The sequence below is a fragment of the Lactuca sativa genome, chromosome 2, assembly GCF_002870075.4.
Source record: "Lactuca sativa cultivar Salinas chromosome 2, Lsat_Salinas_v11, whole genome shotgun sequence".
NCBI classification, from domain to species: Eukaryota; Viridiplantae; Streptophyta; class Magnoliopsida; order Asterales; family Asteraceae; genus Lactuca; species Lactuca sativa.
The window spans coordinates 221,375,812-221,398,761 of record NC_056624.2 but is presented as its reverse complement, the minus strand read 5'-3'; the positions used below and the strand labels follow the sequence as shown (position 1 = coordinate 221,398,761).

General features: G+C 32.8%; 3 protein-coding genes and 2 long non-coding RNA genes across 6 annotated transcripts; 3 read left to right on the top strand and 2 right to left on the bottom strand.

The window, feature by feature from the left end:
- The first annotated feature begins 1,398 nt into the window (after positions 1-1,398).
- On the top strand, positions 1,399-4,346 carry LOC111879856 (uncharacterized). The gene is made up of 3 exons (XR_006188872.1): positions 1,399-2,482; positions 2,757-3,649; positions 3,728-4,346. It is a non-coding gene; the product is annotated as an uncharacterized LOC111879856 (long non-coding RNA).
- Positions 4,347-9,916: 5,570 nt separating this feature from the next.
- On the bottom strand, positions 9,917-12,523 carry LOC111879840 (uncharacterized). 2 transcript variants are annotated; one of them, XR_002846250.3, is made up of 5 exons: positions 12,453-12,523; positions 12,264-12,344; positions 11,425-11,509; positions 10,763-10,876; positions 9,917-10,251 (listed from the first exon to the last, which is right to left on the bottom strand). It is a non-coding gene; the product is annotated as an uncharacterized LOC111879840 (long non-coding RNA). The 2 variants fall into 2 exon arrangements; XR_002846249.3 differs by having other exon boundaries at positions 10,763-11,509.
- Positions 12,524-16,722: 4,199 nt separating this feature from the next.
- LOC111879865 (non-classical arabinogalactan protein 30) lies at positions 16,723-17,468 on the top strand. Its single transcript, XM_023876298.2, has one exon. It carries the CDS (start codon positions 16,766-16,768, stop codon positions 17,333-17,335), a length of 570 nt encoding a protein of 189 aa, XP_023732066.1. The 5' UTR covers positions 16,723-16,765; the 3' UTR covers positions 17,336-17,468.
- A 2,097-nt stretch (positions 17,469-19,565) lies between these two features.
- LOC111879892 (non-classical arabinogalactan protein 30) lies at positions 19,566-20,391 on the top strand. Its single transcript, XM_023876323.3, has one exon. The coding sequence runs from the start codon at positions 19,732-19,734 to the stop codon at positions 20,254-20,256; it is 525 nt and encodes a 174-aa protein (XP_023732091.1). The 5' UTR covers positions 19,566-19,731; the 3' UTR covers positions 20,257-20,391.
- A 22-nt stretch (positions 20,392-20,413) lies between these two features.
- Positions 20,414-22,531, bottom strand: LOC111879891 (uncharacterized). The gene is made up of 4 exons (XM_023876322.3): positions 22,357-22,531; positions 22,124-22,268; positions 21,573-21,730; positions 20,414-21,488 (listed from the first exon to the last, which is right to left on the bottom strand). The coding sequence occupies exons 1-4, from the start codon at positions 22,455-22,457 to the stop codon at positions 20,462-20,464; spliced, it is 1,431 nt and encodes a 476-aa protein (XP_023732090.1). The 5' UTR covers positions 22,458-22,531; the 3' UTR covers positions 20,414-20,461.
- Between the last annotated feature and the right edge of the window lie 419 nt (positions 22,532-22,950).

Genomic DNA, 22,950 nt, shown 5'->3' with positions numbered 1-22,950 from the left:
GTAATATATGCGGTGCGGTGCGGTTTTTTTGCGGTTTTGAAAACTGATAACCACACCGCACCGCAAATTTGCGATTTTTTGAAAAACAGAAACCTCACCATCGGTTTTTATTGCGGTTGCAGTTTATGCAGTTTTTACGGTTAATTTTAGTTGCGGTGTGGTTTTTGCTCACCTCTAACTAATGGGGTGAAGTCAATGTTTAAAAAACCGATTTTTTAGTTGAATCAGTATGGTGATTGGTTTTTGCCGGTTCAACCGGTTTCTAAATTTATTGATCTTTCTTTTTATTATTATTATATGATATGATATTGTTATTTACAAAAAGACTACTAAAATAAAATATTTAAATTTCATTATTACTTTCTTATTATTGTTAAATTCAAATCTTTATTTTTTTTCATACAAATTCTTTTCCAATTCAAGTTATGTAATAAACAAAAACTTAGACGTCTTTTCAACACTTTAATCTAATGAAAACTTGATAGCTAAAAAAACATGGTTTTATTGCAAGATTAATCATAAAAAAAGTCGGCAACTTAAACTAATTTTCAATTTCAGCAAATTCCCAAAGATAATTCAACACACTGTTCGATTGAACATTATGAAAATATCAGTTCACACAAAAAATTCACAAAACCATATCATACAATCTCAAAAAGTATTAAATATCTACTTGGTTGCTCAAGAAAGAACAAAAACATTCCACATTTGAAGAATCAAAATATACAAATTTTGAGTTAAAATTCATTTAAATAAAACTACTATTTATCTGTTTAATTACTCCAACTCAAAAGAATTTCAAAATAAATAAATTTAGCTTTAAACTCATCTAAGTAAAAGTATTATTTACCTCTTTAATTGCTCATAACTACTTCTTTACTCGAGGAATAAAGGTTGTTTCACATTTCATAAATCAAAGTAAATATCTTTTTTCTTTAAAAGTCATTAAAAGAAAAACTATTATTTAGCTTTTTAGTTACTCACTCAAAAACATTAAATAACATTAAATATAAGTAGATAGATTAAATAGTATTAATGCCCTGAGGGCCACAACGGAAAACTAAAGCAAATCACAAATAATTTTAAAAGAAAATGATAAAATTAGCCAAATATACTAATTACTTTGTGAAAAATAGCTAAAAAAATTGATATTGCGAAATTGGCCACATAAATTGCAGATGGGGATGGTCCATCTGCGATTTTCACATCTCATCTGCGAATGTACAAGTGGCTAAAGCATAGTTGTTCTTTAGCCACTTGTACATTCGCATGTGGGGTATTTTTTTTTTTTTTTTTTTGTATATATATAGGGCATTAGCTGGCTAAAATCGCAGATGGACTGTATCCATCTGCGATTTCCTCTCTCTTTCATCTACGAAATTATGTTTTTTAATTTTTTTTTATTTTGACTATGAAATCAATGAGTTTGACTACGAAATAACCTTATTATATATAAATTTTTGTAGAAAATTATCAGTTTACTAGTTATTTGTTTAAGAAATTTCTTTAAAATCTCTCTAAAAAATTCATTGAATATTTGGTTTGTCTTGTAACCGGTGGGAGATGACAAGTTATTGAAACAATTCTAGAATACGTATGTCCATAGGGAGTTATTTATGAATTCGTTTTGATATTTTCTGAGTATGTTAGTTATAGTGATGAAGCATAATTGGTTTGTTAGACAAATATAGAATTAGTCTTCGTTTCCATCATCCTGAATTGAATTAATATATAGCTATAGTTGAAGACATTGATGTTAGAATGTTGATAAATGTAATCAAATGTAGCGGAGGAAGGGCAGTGAAAGTGATTGTGGTGGTTGATGAAGGAGATGAGGTTAATGAGGCTGGTCATAATGGAAATGAGGCGGTTGGTAATTTATGCAGCTATAGAGGGAGCAACGATCCGATAGGTACTTTCAATACTCCTAGTGTACCTCAATTTCACAGTGTTGCTGAAAATGCTAATGTTAGTTATTCACCTATTCACTATGTGGATCCTGAGAATTACAAGTATGTTGGTGATGATGATGTTGGTACATATCTTAATGACGTGGGCGATCGCTATGTTGATGTTCCCGAATAAGAAGTTAAAGTTATGAATAGGTGTGAGTAGATAAAAGTAAAAAGAAAAAAAAAATATGCGTCAAAAAGATGAAAAAATGCATGTTTACGGGGATTATGTTGATGTTGCTGATGTAGGTTTAGATATAATCGGCTTACAAAGCAATTCAGATGGAGATGAGTTGGGTGATGAAGTTAAACCTAAGTTTCCCGATAACCTTTTGTTACGGTATGCCCCCTCTAACAGCATGCCCAGTTGATATTAATGAAGATATCCCAACACAGATGGTAGACATCAGTCTTCAAAAGATTGAATGTGAGAGTATATTTAAGAACAAAGAACTTTTAAAGCGGTGTATTGGTAAAAATTGTCTTCAAGAAGGTTTTCAGACGAGGACAAGTAGATCCACCAAATCAAGGTATGAGATTGTGTGTGTTTCGAAAAATTGTTCTTGGTTACTAAGAGCAAAAGCAATTAAAAATTCAGATGGACTTTTCCAAGTGAATAAATTTGTTGATGTACACATATGTTCTTCAACAATTTTGCAACCTAATCATCGACAAACAAACAAATATGTTTTGGGTGAATATCTTGCTGATGTTTTGGCTAAATATTATAGTAGAGTTTATTGGGGAAAATATATTATTAATGATATGAATGCTCAATTGAATATCAATATCCCATACCATCAGGCATGACGTGCGAAACAATATGCATTGTTGTTGTTAAGGGGTACGAAAGACGATTCTTTTTACCAAACTTTCGGCTTATTTCCACAATTTGGTCAAACATAATCCGGGTACGGTGACACATATTAAAACAGATGGTGATGATCGCTTTGAGGTTTTGTACGTCGCACTTGGTTGTTCGGTTAGTATTTTAATATTTTATTATTTTTTTCATTTTTATTTTGGTGTATTTGAATAGATATACAATGTATTGTAGGTACGTGCTTTTGTCAATTTTTGTAAACCGACCCTTGTAGTAGATGGAGCCCACCTAAAGGGCGAGTTCAAAGGTACAATGTTACTTGTAGTTACTAAGGACGGACAAAACCAAATATTACCAGTTGCATATGGTATATGCAAAAATGAGTGTACAGATTCTTGGACATGGTTTTTTCAAAAACTATGTGATTGCATAGGCAATATGCAGGAGTTTACAATTATATCTGATAGATCTCCATCTATAGCAACATCCGTTGCCAACATTTTTCCTCACGCTCATCACGGCATATGTGGTGTCCATTTGTATTTTAACATAGTATCTATATTCGAGAAGAGTAACACAATTAAAGGAATTTTTTGGGAGGCTTGTAGGGCGTACACAGTTGATGCTTTTGACGCCGTCATGGAAGTTATGAAAAAGACAAAAGAACCAGTATGGAAGTACTTAAAAAGTATAAATCCAGAAACTTAGTCTAGGGCACATTTTAGAGGGAACCGATACAATCTTATGTCGTCCAACAGTGCGGAGTCTATAAATGCATTATCTAGACACGCACGTAAGGTGCCGACACTTATGTTGATCGATTTTTTTCGTGCAACAATGCAACAATGGTGGTTTCAAAGATATAACTTTGCAGGTATTAAGTTAATTTTTAATAGTAATGTTTTATTAAATGTTATTTATCTTAACATCTTCATTTTGCCTGTTTTTTTAGCGGAAGCAACAACAGCACTCGTCCCATGGGCCGATGATATTGTAAAAGAAAACAATAAAACTTTTAGTAATTGGGATGTTCGGATGATCTCAAATACAAAATACGAGGTCAAAAAGGGGGCACAAAACGTGATTGTTGATTTCCAACATATGACATGTACATGTAGGCATCGGCAACTTGATTGGATACCTTGTGGTCATGTCATAAGATGTTTAACAGTGAACAATTACAAAAGACTGCTCGAGGTATGCATTAAATGCTTACTTTACCGAAACACTGAGGAAAACGTATGAGGAATCAATAAACCCTTTGCCAAAGCCATCCGAATGGGATATCCCCTATAATTTGATGATTGTTAAGCCACCTATAATGGATAAACTTCAGCCAGGCAGGCCAAGAAACACAAACCGCATTCCATCCCAAGGCGAGGGTCCAATAAGAAAAAAGTGTTCTACATGTGGCCTACTAGGACACACGAGAAACAATTGTACTGGAAGGGCGTCCGGTAGTGGAACACGTCGCACAACAATTTATACTGCAGAAATGAAATTTAATATTGGTGGTTCAGTGAGTTGCTCACAAACCTATGACGCTGATTTTGATATAAAACAACCTTGAAATGAAGAGTTGTTAACTTATGATGAATTGTAATTTTTGTATTAAATCATTCAAGATATTGCTATGCTTTCATATTTTAGTTTAGTTTGTAGATTATAACAATTAATGAAGCTTTTATATTATAAGATTTAATTTGCAGATTATAACAATTACAAGATGTTGTTTAAAAAAAAACAACAAACAATCATTTTGCACCCAAAGGTGTATCATGATAATATTACAACATTTTTGTAACTAATTTTTAAACTCAGGGAACTGCAATTCGTACTTCTCTTTCTCGATTGTTATATAGTCATCCCTAATTCTTATTTTATCTTCCAAACGATCCTTTTGCACCCTAATGTGTATCAACTGCTCGTTCTTCTCAGCAAGCCATTTTTCAGTTGTTTTGATTGTCTTCTTAGTGTTTTTTATCCATTCTTCATGCTCTTTGATTTTGTTTTTATTGAGGTCTATCCATTCTTGAGCTTTTCTGCATTCCAATGCAATATCATTACCACGTTGAGTGAGAAGCCGGGATGACTCTTTGTCCTGTTCTTGTTGTTCTTCAGCCTTCTTCAATTCTTCAAAATTTTCATCTGACATATATAGGCTGGCGGAAGAGGGTGTAAAAAAAGGGTCGACTGAATCACCGATTTTCACCAAACTATTTGTATGGTTCGGAAATAGTCGTTCACGCAATAAACATCTTTTTTTACTTCTAACTATTTTTTCTGACACTTTTATCCCAATATTTTTAGGATACTCGCCAAAATTCAACCTGGTTATCAAACAAATCTCTTCCGGACCATATACGATTTTTGTATCACCCACTTTAAAATATAACCGTTTTATTCCATCTGGAGATAATCAGCGTCCGGCCGTATCTGATGAAGAATCATATTGTGGAACAACAATTTGTCCCCTTGTAAACGAGGGGAATCCAACAAGTAACCAAATACCGTATGTCTAAAAATATCATGTCTGGTACCATCTAACACATCAAATACTTCACATATGTTACACCCTGATACGAACACACATTGACTTGGTCATGCTAGCTAGTTTATTAATTGGTTGATTTAGTCATTCCTTATTCTTAGTGGTAGTTGCATGATAGTAGTCCACGTAGTCTTGCATGCCTAAGGTCCATGACCATTTGTTTCCTAGTTTTTAGCTAAGTAGTGCATATTTATATGAGTTGTAATCTGCATTAGTAGGATATATAAAAACAGAAAATTGCTTCACGTTTGTAATCTCATTTTATTCTTTTGGAGATTGACCTCCTCGAATTGGTCACTATCAATTGGTGCTTTCATCATCGTCTCAATGCCTGCAAAAACCGAGTTCGGCTCCACCTCCGACAACCCCAAGATGAACCCCAACAAAGCCAATGTCGCCCTCAACGATCAACTACAGGTTTTAATTTACCTCGCCACCGCCACCAACAACCGCCTAGACACCATCACCACTCATCTTGTTGCACAATCTGACACCATGAATAACATTGTCAAACTCCTCACTGCCAACAACAATAACTGGGCACCGCCTCCACCACCTCCTCCTCCGCCACCGCCACCACCACCTAATCACCAACCACGACCACCCAAGATACAACTTCCCAACTTTGATGGATCCAACCCACTCGATTGGATTTTCCAAGCTGAGAATTACTTCACATACTATGCCATTCCTCCTCCTCAACAGCTTTCTTTGTCTGTTTTCTATTTCACCGACGATGCCTTCAGTTGGTATAAATATCTCGCAAACAATCACTTACTTGGGACGTGGCAGGAGTTTTCCTGAGCTCTCGAGCTCCGTTTCGGCCCCTCCACATATGAGAATCACCAGGCTACATTGTTTAAACTCCAACAAACCACAACTGTCTCGGCGTACCAATCGGAATTTGAGAATCTTAGTAATCGGGTGACGGATCTTGGACCCGAAACTTTGTTGAATTGCTTCCTATATGGTCTCCGTGCAGATATCCAAAACGAGATCGCATTACACCACCCCACGTCTCTCCATCAAGCATACGGTCTTGCTAGGGCGGTAGCCACCATGGTTGGCAGTCATGGTGGGTCTTTCTCGGGTTTCTATGGCCAAACAAGCACCCACAGCCACCTCGTGGTTCTAACAGCATCTTAATCTCTTCCAGGTACGAGACAAACAGCTCCCAACCACCAACTAGGTGGCTGAGGAGGCTGGAATCAAGCAAAATGGCGACCATGGTGCTTCCGGCGGCAACAACGACTCACATGGCGTCGAACCACTCGAGGGAAACGAAAATATGAGGTGAGGTTGATCTTACCGGGGGATTATGGTTGCTCGCAACCATCTCTTCATCGTTCACGGCTCCAACTCCTATCTCGGTCGTCCTCTTGGCCGTTCACGGTGTCACCGACAGTAGAGCTATGGTGGTCGGCTCAGGCTCTCAACCCCTTGGCTTCGCCGACAAGGAGATCGACGGCGGCTGGAAGGTCTCCTCATGATGACGGCTAGCGATGCATTAGATTTAAGGCTAAGATGTTGCCACGGGAGGGAAATGAGGCATCGGGTTTTAAGTCCCGCTTCATTCAAAATTCATACATGATTAACACATTTGGTCCCTTCCCACAACATTTGTTTCAATTTAACTCCAAAGTTACCCTTTAGCCCTCCCTTCCATAATTCCTTTCATAATTAACCCTAATAATTACCAAGTAGCCCCTGCCTTCACAATTATTTACAAAAATCACCCCTGAAACTAACATCTCGATAATTATTACTCGATTTTTGGGCTACTATACATTCATCAAATTATTTATTTATTAAATAAATAAACGGAGTGTTACAATGGCCTTACATGACACAAAATAATTTTGGCCTTGAGGACACACATTGACTTGGTCATGCCTAGCTAGTTTATTAATTGGTTGATTTAGTCATTCCTTATTCTTAGTGGTAGTCGCATGATAGTAGTTCAAGTAGTTTTGCATGCCTAAGGTCCATGACCATTTGTTTCCTAGTTTTTAGCTAAGTAGTGCATATTTATATGAGTTGTAATCTGCATTAGTAGGATATATGAAAACAGAAAATTGCTTCACGTTTGTATTCTCGTTTTATTCTTTTGGAGATTGACCTCCTCGAATTGGTCAGTATCACACCCCGATCTTTTTAAGTTGACAATAGCTTTAACATTGAAATTATTAGAATCATGTTGCACAAAAAACAACATATTAGAAAACTAAACAACTATTTCATTTTAAAATATCATATTATTAAATGCAATAATAATCCAACATTCAAATTACAAACATAAGCAATGCAAAAACCAACATTTAATCAATATTTTCTATATTTACGCTGAAAAACAAGAACATACTATAACAATTTTTCAACTTAAACGACAACTATATACAATTTTCCAAGTTATACAACAAATATACAAACGATTTTTAACTTTCAAATTAAATAAAATAACATATTCTAACCATACTATAACAATTTTTCAACTTAAACGACAAGTATATAAAAATTTTCAAGTTATACGACAAATATACAAACGACTATTGTAAACATATTGTAAACAATATTATAACCATTTTTCAAGTTATACAACCACTTATATGATAAGTATATACAAATTTTCAAGTTATACAACAACTATCCAAACAATAAATAACATATTCTAACCATGCTATATCAATTTCTCAACTTAAACCACTAAACAAACATATTGTAAACATTATTGTAACAATTTATTTAACTTTGAACTTAAAAAAGATAACATATTCTAACAATTTTACTAAATGTACAACTAGTCAATGCACGTTTTACGCAGTCTATACTTGTACATTCATACAACCACTAACAAAATAGCATTAAAACTTCAAGTTTACTAATAAATAATATTAAAGCTATCAAACACGAAAAAATTACCCAATCACAAACAATATAATTTCATTTTTTTACACTAACTAATACAATAAATAATAAAATAATAAACCATATACTAAATAAATGTTAATTAAAACATTAAAAAAAAATCAAAATCTAACCATATTTTCGGGATTGTTGAAAAAATTGTCCATTTTCTTCAAGAAATCGTCACAGGGAATCGCCGAAAGAGAGATTTTTCTATATTGAAGAGTGAAAATTGAAGGAAAAAACGGTTTTATACTTTTTATTTTGGAAAATCACAGGTGGAATAGGAATTTCGTAGATGGACTATTCCATCTGCGAAGGTACAAATGCCTAAAGCATTGTGCTTTAGGCGCTTGTACTGCGAAGGTACAAATGCCTAAAGCATTGTGCTTTAGGCGCTTGTACCTTAGCAGATGGAAGAGCAAAATCGTAGATGAGACATTGCCATCTGCGATTTAGGTGGTTATTTTTGCATTTTTTTGGGCTAAATTTTTAAAGTAATTAGTAAAAATGGTTATTTTTGTAATTTTCTCTAATTTTAATATTCCACAATTAATGTGCGAAAATGGATTAATGACACACTAGAAGGTAATGTGATTTTTTTTCTAATTCTATTATTTTTAAAATTTAATGTTTGCATCTGATTTTTGATATAATAAAAGAATTAACATATTATAAATCATATCATATCATTACAATAAAAGAAACAAATTTTGTTCGTCGTATTACTTTGAAACTTTCACTATTCTAATAATACATAAATTGGTTAATATGAAATAAATACAAACAAAACTGTATACATAAATTTTAGTTTTTTATAAATAATTTTGAAATCATTTGATTATAACAAAATTTAAAAATAACACTAAATCAAGAATTTTATTTACGAGTAAGACACATAGATATCATTAACTGATTTAATTCTAATCTATGTTTATTTTTTATACCGTTCAAATTAAATACTTATAACTTTACATATAAACATATTGTAAAAGCTATTATTTCATAGTTAATGACAATAATATGAATTTTCAACAATATATATTCATCAAATTTTATCTATATAATAAATTTACTTTGTGTAATGTATGGATATTCGTCTAATTAAATAGTAAGTAGTGTACAAGTGTAGATAGCCATGAAAAAAAGATTTAGATGAACGCCAAGAGACGGGGGGTAGCAAGGAAGGTTTGTGGTTTATGTCACTAGGGTAAGGGTGATTTAATGTAGGGGTGAGTTTTTATATATAAAATATTAATATAAACTAGATGAGTGCCCCGCTTTGCTGAGCCTTTAGTGAAAAGTTAATTTGTATTGTTGCAAGTATTATCCAATTTACAAAGCAGTATTACTGTTCTAACTATGTACATATATTTCAAGACAATTTTGGTCTTTAAAATAAAAGGAACTGAATTTCTTCTACCCTCCCCTAGGTATGGTGAAACTCATCTAAATTTCAATTTAAAGAATTCCAGTCGAGTTGAATTCCATCCATTTGGCAACCAAAGACCATATGGAATGTAATCACAAATTCCAATTCCACCGAATCCGAAAAGCAAACACGCCCTAACGATTTCTCAAAGTTACCTAGGGACTTTACCAATTTAGTTGAACAACTTTTTGTTAATTATTTGTTGCATGCAATATTAATAGAACCAGAACAATTGTAACACATATAAATGCATAAAATGGAAGAAAAATCATTAATATAATGTAAAGGTCTAAAACCTGCTTCCACAATTCTGGATCAGATATGGCAATAGATATATAATCATACAAATCAATCATTTTAGTAAAAATATCATACAGCTTGATTAAAATATAGGGACTGGAAATGCATACACCATGAAGTCTAGGGTTTAAAGAGGTTGCTTAATCATACTTTTTGCAAGTCTCTTCAAGTAAAGCATCTTTTGATGGTGAACTTGCATCTGGCTAACTTGGGGCCGAAGAGTCTGGTCATTTCTTGGGAAAGAGTAAAATAGTACATCAATATCCAACACTGCAATGATTTCTCTCGCCTGTTATAATTCCACAGACAAAATATTTAATTTCAATACTATAAATCTTAATAAATGAGTACTTTAACATAGGATCAAATTTAGCATAATCATACTGAACACGATAAATAGTAATCTACATTAGAGTAACAGAAAACAAAACTTCTTACCTCTAATTTGGCAACAAAACAGACCATAAAAAGCATAAGTGTTGCCAAAGTGTTGAATGTAGTTAAAAATTGTACTTTTATATGTTTGTACATTATGCTATTGTAGTTTAAGTGAAATAAAGGTACAATGCTATATTAGGGCAGAATAAAAAATTGATGATGCAATTCTATGTCATAGTAGTTAAAATCATCTTTCATCACGTAACGATAAAGAAATTCATCTTTTATCACTTAAAGATGAACTAATTTCATGTTATAACACATAAAGATAGATTTCATTTGTTATCGGTATTCTATTAAGAGTTTTAATTGTTGTCTATACATCCAAACTAAAAAATTGCCACACCCAGCATATATTATACCTGTTGGAAAAGAAACTCCTTACTATAGGCGACTCAGGGAAGGTCTTGCTTTATTTATTTAAAAAAAATCCTCCTCTTGCTGTCAAATTACCGATTCTACCCCTACATACATGGCTACCAGATACGTACGAATAGGCACATTAGACTGATAGCTATGAGACTGTAGTAAAAGATAATAACGGTAAATATGTTTGACTAAAAAGACAAAATATGTCTTTTTTAAGCAAAATAAATGAAGTCATTTGAAACTTTGTGCTCTGCTAAAACCAATTTTATCATGATGTATTCTAAGAAATACTAAAAAATATTTAACAAATTAAAAAAAAAAAAAAAGAATACTTGCCTGGGCTAAGATGACAGGAGGTCCTTGTCACTAACAAATGTGATCAATTTAGGTGATGGATACTTTTAAATTTTGGTCTTTATTTCAAGTGTTCATATTGATTCTGATTCATGGAAAACATAATGTTTTTTGATGCATTCTTTTGCACCATCTTTGATGGTGAATTTTTGAGCTTCAGCATACATATTAAGCTAAAATATATGAGATTTATGTTGGAAAGTTGTAAGGAAAAGTTAAAAAATAATTAAAGTTATAAGTTAAATTAGAAATTTTAAACATAGGTTTAGTCATATACAACAATAGACAGAAGAATGTGCACCTCTATCATGTTTGACAATCGCCTTTTCAAGAATTTCAGCCCATTGAAGGTACTCTTGAAGAGGGTTCTCTTTTCATTCAAAAGTCTGTAAAAAAAAACGTTAACAAAGAACATAACTATTAGTTTAACATATAATTTTTTTTTACTTTCATAATGTAGTAGTTTCCATTACTTGTGAGAAAGCAACCATTAACAAAGTACATTAGTTTTTAATTAAAGTCAGATTTATTGTAACTTATGGTTCTAAAAGGGTATTATAGTCTTACATACTCAGATTTTTTTTACTAAAATCACCTCATTTTGCCCATCTATAAAGCTGCAATAAAATCGATAACAAAATATAACGTGGAAAGAGAAAAGGGTTAGAAGTGGTCGCCACATTTTCCTACAATTGAAGAGACAAATTCATATGAAATATTTACTAAAGAATTTGAATTAGCAGGTAAACCAAGAATAAAATTAAAGGGCTAAATGGAAAATATAACAGCATACTTATACTTCTTTGTAGGTAAACATTTATAAAACCGAAAATGATGAGAACCCATGATGAATTCCTCACAACGAACATATATATATATATATATATATATATATATATATATATATATATATATATATATATATATATATATATATATAAGATTCTAAAATTAAAGGAATGATAGAAAAATATAAATAAAAGACGAACTAAGCTGAATATATCCTATTATAGATTCATTATTTGGATCCAATTTATTAAGATACATGCATAGAGAGAAATAACAGTAGAATGCTATTATAAACAAATCAATAAAGATCTTGCGATTTGGTACATTTAATAAATGGTAAAAGTGGCAAACCTCCAAACCTTTGTGACCTTTCTTGTTGTTGTACATATGTAAGATTGTAGAAGGCTTGTGCCTGGTAATTATACAAGTAGCCTGCATCAGATTTCAAAAAAAAAAAAAAATTAAATAAATGACAAGATGCACCTAATGATATAATTATAACTTACAAATTCATGCCAAAAACTTTATTTAAATGTTAACCTGGAGAATTCAGTACATTCTTCATGAAAATTATATCATATCCTACAACTTTATTGATTAGAAGTTGTTGCTAGGACTGTTCACTATTCGGATAAAACCGAATTATCCAATTGGACAATTTGGATTGGACAATTTGGTTCGGATATTCGGATTTTTTGATTGGTTTTCAACAAAACCGAATTATTATTTTGGATTTCGGATTGGTTTTGGTTTATAAAATAAGAACCGAAAACAGGTGACAATTAAAGTTGCAGTGATATGAAAAAAAATAAGCTTACAGATTCTTTCAGTCATTTCATCGAGTAGTTGGTGTGCATCTTCAAAGCTGCTAAATTTGTACAAAAAATGTATCTAATAAGGATAAAATTAGTTTCTTTTTCATAGATTAGGTTTCTCCAAAATTAGAATAGGGAATATGAAATTCGGTTAAATAGGAAAGGACTACCAACAATGTTCTCATAAGAGTGATGAATAAGAGAAAGCGACGGTCGTTTTCCAGCACACGACATCACAGTAACACAGTTGCACCAAGCTTCAGGTGGTGTGGTGGTGAGTGACAAATGAAGAGGACATGAAGAAACATCGTTATCGAAAGCTTATGTGAAAAAGATAAGTGGAGAAGAATGGCGGTAGAAGGTGAACGGTACCCATATCGGGTAGGCGAAACCATCGCAATCCATCCTTCCATCTGCGACCGTGGACGTGAGAAAAGAGGTGCTTGGAGTCCACATTGAAAATCGGAAGTGTCCGAGGGAGGTATTTGGATCGGTGGTGGATGTTGAGTCGGTGACAATTATTCATATTAGGCTTGTGTGGCGGTGGACAGCCACATCTGGAACGGTGAACTATAATCGAAGCGGTGGGGTATCAGTTGTCCGCATCTCATTGGAATCAAGAAACTCAAAGGAGATATCCGTTGCTACACCAGTAGGTGGTGACGAAGAAGAAGGGATAGGCGGTGGAGACGATCGATGGGTTGGTTGGTTTAAGGACGGTGTAAATGTGGAGCGATAGAGAAAAAAGAAAGAGATTGAAAAAAAAGTTTCTGCATATTGAAATCGATGCAATTAGGGGTGAGGAGGTGAGCAATCACGGTGGACGATAGATATTGGGCGAGACAGGCGGTGACGAACACAAGATGAACGCGTTGCAGAGATTAAAGCTAAAACCAGCGCCACGTATCAATTATGTTAGAAGAGGGAAGGAAAGAATGAGACGTATCTAACGGTACAATGCAGATGAATGTTTAGGGACTAAATTGCCAATATGACAAACTCTTGTGGCAAAACTCTTAACCAATGAAAATATGAAAAGTTGTGGACCAATTTTGTCAAATTTTTAGCCACTTTACTGTAGCTAAGGATAGTATAATTAAGAAGTATATAATAAAAATAAAAGAGTAATTTTAGATAAATATAAAATAAAATGAAACCTAATCAACCAAATTGTAAAATAAAATATTCAAACCATGAGAACTACTCATGTAAAGAAGTACAAACGTGAATTAAAATTGTGATTTTTATATATCTTAGTGGATTATTTTTCTAGTTCTTTTATATTTTATATTAAAAACGGTAACAAAGAGGGAGGGGATGCAAAGAGGTCGGAAGTAACAAGAAGGAAGAGGTTGTGGTTTATACAATGTTTTAAAATTCGGTTTTTTAGTTGAATCGGTATGACGACTGGTTCCAGTTCAATCAGTTCGACCGTCGGATCAACCGGTTTCTATAATTTTCATCTTTTTTTATCTTTTTTTTTCTATACATACATACCAAATAAAAATATAGTTATAGATGAATACAAGTGCATCAAAAAGCATCATAACATTTACCATATGTTTTTATTTAGAAAAATCTAAATAGATGTGAAAAAATTCACCAAAGTTTATTATTAAAAATGTTTTTTTTTCAATGTATTTTTATTTAGTTTAACCGGTTTATTTTGACCGGTTCAACCGGTTGTTTCTAAAAATCAGTCCAAATTGGTTCAAAAACTAATGTAAAACTAGTAATTTCACGGTTTTCGGTTCAACCAGTCCGACTGACCGGTTTAAACCGGTTTTTAAAACATTAGGTTTATTATGTAAATGGGTTAGGGGTGATTTAATGAAGGGGTGAGCCTTTATATATAAAATATAATATAATTTAAGAGATAAATAATAAAAATAAAATAGTAATTTTTGATAAATATAAAATAAAATGAAAACTATCCAACCTTAATTGTAAAATAAAATTTTAAAACCATTAGAACTATTTAGATCAAATTGTGATTTTTATATATCTTAATGGATTATTATTTTTTTGTTTTTTATATTTTATATTGAAAACAGTAAAACGCGCATCAACTCATCCCAAAATCCTCATAAAATGTCGATTGCGGAACATTTCCGATGCTTTATATTTAATTTGTTGAGTAAGGTGGTACTTGTTTGTAATTAAAAGGACTTGATAAATTAAGAGTTCTATTTGATCTATATAAGATTGTTTGTTTGATACTTATGTTTATTTAATCAAGTCATCAATAGTTTATTATTGTCATTAAGCTGTCATGTTTTGTTACAATTCTTAATGTCATGATTGTCCCTTCTAAATAAATCTTTGCCTTTAACTTACTGTCTTACTAAGAAATGTTAAGTTTTTTATTTTTCTACTTATTTTGGACATGTGTATCTATCTATACATACATTTTTACATTTAATAAATAAACGTTTAAGTTGCTATATTTACAAAATAAATAAGCATTTATCATCTGTAATTTTTCATCGGATATTAACATGCATGTATGTATTTATCCAAAAATATTAAAATTCTTTTTCTGACCTAAGGTTTTGAAGTTCAAGTTATATTGGATACATCTTTTGAATGATGTATGTATTTATCTGTAAAATTTGGTAAAGATTAGACAAGTTTAAAGTGTATGCTTCTTAATCGCCATGTTTATTAAATGCACTAAAAAGTAGATCAATTCGAGTTGGCATAAAAACGTAAAGGATTATAAAATTACAAACTCCATAAAAAATCTTATTTGTTTTTTTTTTTTTTTTTTTAATTTTAAAAGCTTTATGATTTGAAAAAAATAAAATTAAAAACTCAATAAATGCTTCGAAAAAACCAATAGAAGTGGCTTTTACGTAGAATTTTAATTTATAATTCGGTTCAGAAATTTAATATAACCAACACGTTTGTCTAAATACAAAATACACGTTTTGAGTAAGTTATATAAATAATCTTTTTGGTTAGAGGTAATTGCAAAGTTCAACTTTGTTTTTTTTTTTTACTTATACGGTCCCTAAAATATTACTTCGTTGCTTAGTTCGTCCCTCCCATTAATGGTGTTAGTTTATTTTTCTCGTTAACTTCTAATAAATGATATATGTACCCTTATTTTCACAATTATTATTACTATTATTATTCTAAGAAAATATAACACAATTAAACATATCACCATCACACTCTACACCACCCTTCTACCTAAAAATCCCCAACTCTCATTCTCGGCGCCCCATCTTCCTCCCGCTTCAATCACATGCAACGACCAAGTCAAGTAAAGCAGATTTGATTGTATTGCATGAATATATGAAATCATTGAAGTAGAACAAAACCTGCCTAATAAATATAAATATTGGATTTGGTAACATGGTTGTGGTTGTTGAGAATCTAACTCTAGAAAATTAAAGAATTGAAGTTAAGCGAACCATATGTAAAATTGGTGTATGCAAATTCATCTTTCTACACCATATTTGTTGACCGATTTTGTTGTGGGTGCTTTATTCCGGCTTGTAGCATTGTCTTGTTTGGCCATATTTCTTGAATAATTTCATTGTATGGGCTTAATTCATACACACAGTCAAATAACGAGATTACGATCGATGGATTTGAGAAATCTATATATATGACTAACCAATGTACGTCGATCCTCCAAGTTATAGTCGTCGCTCATTTAGCACCTCCTACAACCTTTGGAGACTTGACATACCATTACTGATCTTGTATATAACAACAAGTAGTAATAGGAAATGTTTAAAAAGAGAAAAAAAAATGTCATTTTAACAAGGTTTAACAGTAGAAATCAAATGGTGAGGTAAGAGGGACAAAAATAACAACAAATTAAGTTTTCAAGTCGATACGAGTAAAAAAAGAAAAAACAAAAGAAAGGGATGAGACTTGTAAACTACCCAAAACGAAAGGGGTCATTTATGTAATTTACTCTAAACCTTTATATATAACGCACACGCCATCACCCGTCATCTTCATCCCACAAACAACTTTCTTTACTAATACTCTTCTCTTCGCTCTGCAACAAGACAAACAAAAATGGCAAACAATCAAATGATCATTACCATTTTGATCCTCCTCCAATTAGCCTTCTTGAAGGCAAACACCACCACCCATGAGGTAGCCACCAGATATAGAGATGACCCGAGAGATGACTACCCGCCGAGAGATGACATTAACACAGCCCGCGTTGTGGTGGAAGGAAAAGTGTATTGCGAGAGATGTAAATATGGCGGACCATGGTCTCTCTCCGGAGCTCAGCCAATTGAGGCAGCCAGAGTCAGCGTTATCTGCAAAAACTATAAAAGACGACTGAGTTACTACAAAACATATTCCACCGATCATGATGGGTATTTTTACGCAGAGCTTAAAGGTTTCAGGATGTCCCATTATTTATTGGATCATCCTCTTCAAAGTTGCCGTGTGAAACTGGTGTCATCTCCTCTTGACCATTGCAACCTTATATCGAATGTCAACAATGGCGTCGGTGGCTCACCTTTACGATTTGAGAACAAGGTGCTGTTTAGGAGGAATACTGAAACAGTCATTTATGCTGCTGGACCTTTGGCTTTTCGTCCTAATGATTGCTACGCACAAACCACTCCCTAAACTTGATTTGATTTCATGCATGATTAATTATGGTATTTATATTATAGCGGGTTAATCAAAGGTATTGACGAAAAAACTGTCACCAAAGCTCTAATTCAGTTCAACAGAATAATAAACATTAAATTTTGTTTCAGTGTGATCGATCTCAACCAAACTTGTTATAATGAGTGAAACAAGTTTTCATGCCAACATGATCACATCCAACTTGGCTTCTTCGCGACATTTTAATTTTTAAATATATATTGACAACAAGTTATTTAAAATTTGTTTATTTAGATATCAAATTTCTAATTAAGTCAAATTGAGTCATAAACATCAAAATTTCTACAATCCTGTCCAAGATGGTGGGCACCCAGGGCCCCAAAAATTTTATTAGCTATTTTATGTCATTATTGTTAAGAAAAATAGATTACGCATGCTAGGAGCCCAAAAACGAGGCCCAGTTTGATAAAGAATTGGACTTTGGAATAGATCATTGTCACATTGTATAGGCTTCCTCTTCTATTATTCGTTGAATCCTTGCTTCAAAAAATCCCAAATCTCGGGAAAAAAAATCAAACGAAGGAGGTGAGATGCGATTTTTCAAGAGGGAAATTGCGTTATGGAAATCTAGTCGTTGGGTATGGAATACAAGTCAATAACCCCAACAATTGATATGAAGGAAATTTATATTTTTGAGGCTTTTTTTTGGGCCAAAATATGTTTAGATTGGCCTGAATGGTGCCAAACCCGTTGTGTCAATGCCAACATCGCATCCAACTTGGCTCCATGTGGCAAATTAGAATTTTATTCATATTCCATGTTTTAATTTAAAATAACTTAATTTATATCATATTAAGTGACAATAATTTGTTCTTGAATGAAGATAGTGTGTTCACCAATTTCATCTCGTTTTCTTTGAAAGAAATTATTCAAGAAACAATAAAACCATAAAATATATTCAAAATCAAATCGTACAAATAATTAATGTGTCTGACTTTTTTTTTCGTGGATGGACGATATGTGTTTACAATTACATCGTGGGGTTTGAATTTTTTGGAAGTATTTCTTGCAAACTCTCAAATATCAAATTGATGACACGTCTATACGCAATGCCAATGTGGAAGCTAAACAATTGAATTAGGATACAAATTTCAAGAAGAATTATAATAAGGATGTCCCTATTATTTATTGGTGAGAAACACGTACAGAACGAGAGGGGGAAAAAACAAACAAATCTGAAAAACTGGAATGTGAACTTATCCCTTTTTACGTTTGTTTCTGTCTATATGGTCAAAACTAGAAGTTAACCCTATTGACAGAAATGGTGTCTGGACCATAGTATTTTTGTCACAGTTTTAACCAACAATCTCCACCTTGACCAAAAAAAAAAAAAAAAACTAAGTCCAACCAATATTTTCAATACTCGTCAATACATAACATGAGCAGGTGAAATATATTTATATTAGCTAACTAATATATTTATATTAATTAATTAAATAAAATAAAAAAAACATGATATTTAGATGTACAGTTATTGTTCAGCAAACTTAGGCGTTTATTTTGTCAAACCCTAATGACAAGTGTGGTTGTATTGAAAAAAATGCATCCATAAATATATACGTCCAAAGTAAATTCTCAGATGCAAATTTAATGTTCAAGATTTCTATAGAGGAGACAATTGAGAGGTATGGTAAGAAAAATATAATAGTTTAAGGAAAACAATATACTACAAAGTACAAACAACCCTAATACCCTATATGTATCAATAAGGCTCAATTTATTAAGTATGTTAAATCACAAACAAATAACACCTTGTTTAACAAATCAAGTATAAAGCATCAAATATGATTCGACGGTTTGATCAAATTCAACCATATATAAATTAGTAAAGAAGCGTCATTCACGTCTTCAGTAATTGCACATCAGTATATCACAATATCCAATATAGCCTAGAAGAACTCTAGACACCACGATTGCAGGATGAATATATTCATAATTTGACTCATGAAATATGTAAAAATAAAACTAAATTATAACAAATAATGTTAATAATTAAATAAATAATTAGATAGGTTTAAACTTATATAAAGACACAAGCTGTATACCAATTTATAAATTATTAAAAAAATTGCAAATTTAGTATGTAAAATCAACATAATATGATTTGATTTATAAAAGATTCGTTTCAATGAGTGGCTTTCACGTAGAATTTTCATTTAAAAATGGGTTCATAAATTTGCATAGTAGCTACCACGTCTATCCAAATCCAAAATCAACTTTACTTTATAATTTTTTTTATCAATCATGTAACATTCACAACAAAACTATAAATAACACACACAATCTCCCATCATCTTCATCCCATAAACAGCTTTCAATCTTTTTTTCAAGTCCGCGACCCACAAAAAACAAAAATGGCAAACAATCAATTCATCATCACCATCTCCATCCTAGCCCTCCTAGCAGCAACCACCGCCGCCCATGAGGTAACACCCCTCAAACAAGACAAAACCGCCACTGTTGTGGTGGAAGGAAAGGTCTACTGTCAGAGCTGTAAATACTTCGGGTCATGGTCTCTCACCGGAGCTGAGCCAATTCCGGCAGCCAAAGTCAGTGTGATTTGCAAAAACCATAAAAAAAGAGTGAGTTATTACAACACGTTTGCAACCAATGAAGAAGGGTATTTCTACGCAGAGCTTAAAGATTTCAAAATGACACACTATTTGTTGGATCATCCTCTTCATGCTTGCCATGTGAAGCTTGTGTCATCTCCTCTTGCAACATGCAATCTTTTGTCGAATGTTAACAATGGCATCAATGGGTCGCCTTTGAAATTTGAGAACAAGGTGTTACATGGGAAGGATTATGAAGCTGTTGTTTATGGATCTGGACCCTTGGCTTTTCGTCCTTCTAATTGCGACCCTGAAACTGAAACCTAAACCGAAACCACTCCTTAAATTTCATTTCATTAACTGATTTCATGATTACTATGTTTTTTACTTTTTGTTGTATTCGAGTTGATTTTGTTACGTTCTATCTTTAATCATATTAATGCGCTTATTTGTAATGTTTAACTACACGAGTTTCTTCAAGGAATGACAAGAAAGGGAAACAGTTTAATGGCTCTTACAATTACAAAGTTGTTTAAAAGTCTAATGGCATTGCAAACATCTTGTTTATATCATCCATGGCCTCTTTTGTGCAAACAGTTTGCTCAAACAAATCGTTTTCTTTTCTTGAAGATGAACCACTCGGTTTGCAAAATTTTTCTTGAAATTTGTCATTTTCATCATCATCTGGAAGTATCAAAAACGAGCTGCAATTTTTCTTCTCCTCAAAGGGTTTCTCTTTCTCCTGCTTTCTTGGTCTTCTCTTCCTTACAAATTCTATAGGTTTCCCAAACATGCCATTAATGTCATCCATGGCCTCCTTCAAGTTCACTGTGGGCTCCACTAGACCATGGTGGCAAACATTTTCCACCTTTGGCTCGTCTGCTATGGTGGACCCCACAAACCTCAACATCACTGTATCTTCTCTGAATTTTTCTTGTGGACATTCTACAGGAATATCTTTAGGAATTTGAAAAACGAATGGAGCTTTTGTCATATTTGGATTCACTTTTTCCTCATTTTTGTCTTTTTGATTTTCTACTATTTTCTCATCTTCATCTTCATCATCATGATCACAATATATTTGAAATGGTTCCTCCACGGGTCGACCCGTGTCATTATCATTAAACACCTTGAAGCTGTCAGCATTTTCTTTATCTTTTTTTGGATTGGAGTTGGAGTTTTGAAAAGGTTCTGGACCTAAAGGCTCACGAAACATGCTGTTTATTGCATCCATGGCTTCTTTGGTGTTGATTGTGGGCTCCACAAGACCATGATGACGTGCATCTTCAGCTTTAGATCTACCAACAATTGCAGTCTTTGTAAATCTTACCACAACTGTTTCATCTACTCCACTTCCAATATTTCCCACCTTACCCTTCTCATCTTCTGTACTTGGTGAAATTACTTTTTTGTCCTCTACTTGTCGGGATTTTGATTGTGTTGAAGGCGGTTTATCCTTCACTAAACCTACCCCCCGGGTCTTTTTGTTTTTGTGTCTTTCCATTCTGTGAAGAAATTGATCGAATGATTTTTGAAGCTCATCCTGTGGCTCTGCAAGACTGCCACATATTTAGATGTTATATTATTAATTCATCATATAATCAGATAATTACTTGAAGTTGTAACAAATAACAATCACTTACTTTTGCACCCCTAAATGATACATCTTTTCAGCATCAGTAAATTTCTTCAATTTCTCATAGTAAAGAGCATAGGCCTGGTAAAATAGTGACCTCTTGTTCCCAATGTGATTCGCCTTCATGTTCTCCAGAACAGCACCAGGGTCATCAACAAAATCCAACTTCACATACATGACAATAATATAAAGATGAATGAGAATCATTTTGAGTGATAAATGATGATTTTTGTTGTTGAGTATGTTGTTCTTGGATTGATAAGTGTTAACTTATATGTGTTCATTCACATCTATAAAACATCAAATTTGTGGTTTTTAGTACTTTATATATCACATATAATGATGACTTTTCAATACAGCAGTAGGTTTGATCTAAAAATCAAAACGTATTTCTCTTTCGGAATAATATAAGTATAGTTAGAAGAAGCCTCTAAACAATGTTCAAATTAGTGTGTAAGCTTCAACATTCTCTTAAATCTAACATTTTACTATACAGATTAGAATCTCGAGAATTAGAATAAACAAGAGGATGCAATCAAAGTGAATGGCTAGGGTTACCAATTTCATCCAAACACGAAGATAGCGTAAATCATTGCGGTAACGGATGTCTGTTTCGAAAGTTTGAGCGCACTTTTGAAGAAACCGAGGAAGTTTCTGTTTGAGTAGCTGTTGTGGTATTAAATCCGTCATCTTCTTAATGCCTCTGTAAGAGATTATTCGATCATTCTATACAATCAATTCTGATATTTTATTTAACAGCGGGAAGAATAGATTTAGGGTTTTGTGCTTACCGGAGCCATGGGAGAAGAGGATCTGAGCCATTGTAGGTTTTGATATCACAAATCAATGAAGAAAATAGATTTTCATTGTTGTTGTTGGAGTTATTCGCCATTGTTGGACCTGGAGGTGAGGTGTGTGAGTGTGGGAACGTCTGTCAGGAGGGAGACCTAAACATTTGAATTCGGTAAAGGCGTTTGTCTTTTGTTGTACATATAATACATATCCCCCTCTTTTCCAGGTTTGATCCCTGTACTTAAAACATTATAACTTTGGTTCCTTAAAGTTTCAGAAATATCCCATCCACTCCTTTCATTTATTTTAGAGATTATTAACAACACAAACACAATAAAATGGGGTAAAGAAGATGGATGCAGCATGTCGAATATGCATCTTCCAAAGTTAGATTTATTCTAGTAATATAACACATGGATACCGCAGATAAAAAGGATACTTATAAGGCAGTTATTGAACAATAATAATAAAAAAATTATAATTTATAAATATAGATGTTTTGTCGGAAGTTCATAATGATATAATGATTGGTTGAAACTAAGAAAACATAGCGTTTTGAATATCTGATTTATACTTTTTATTTGTAGATATAT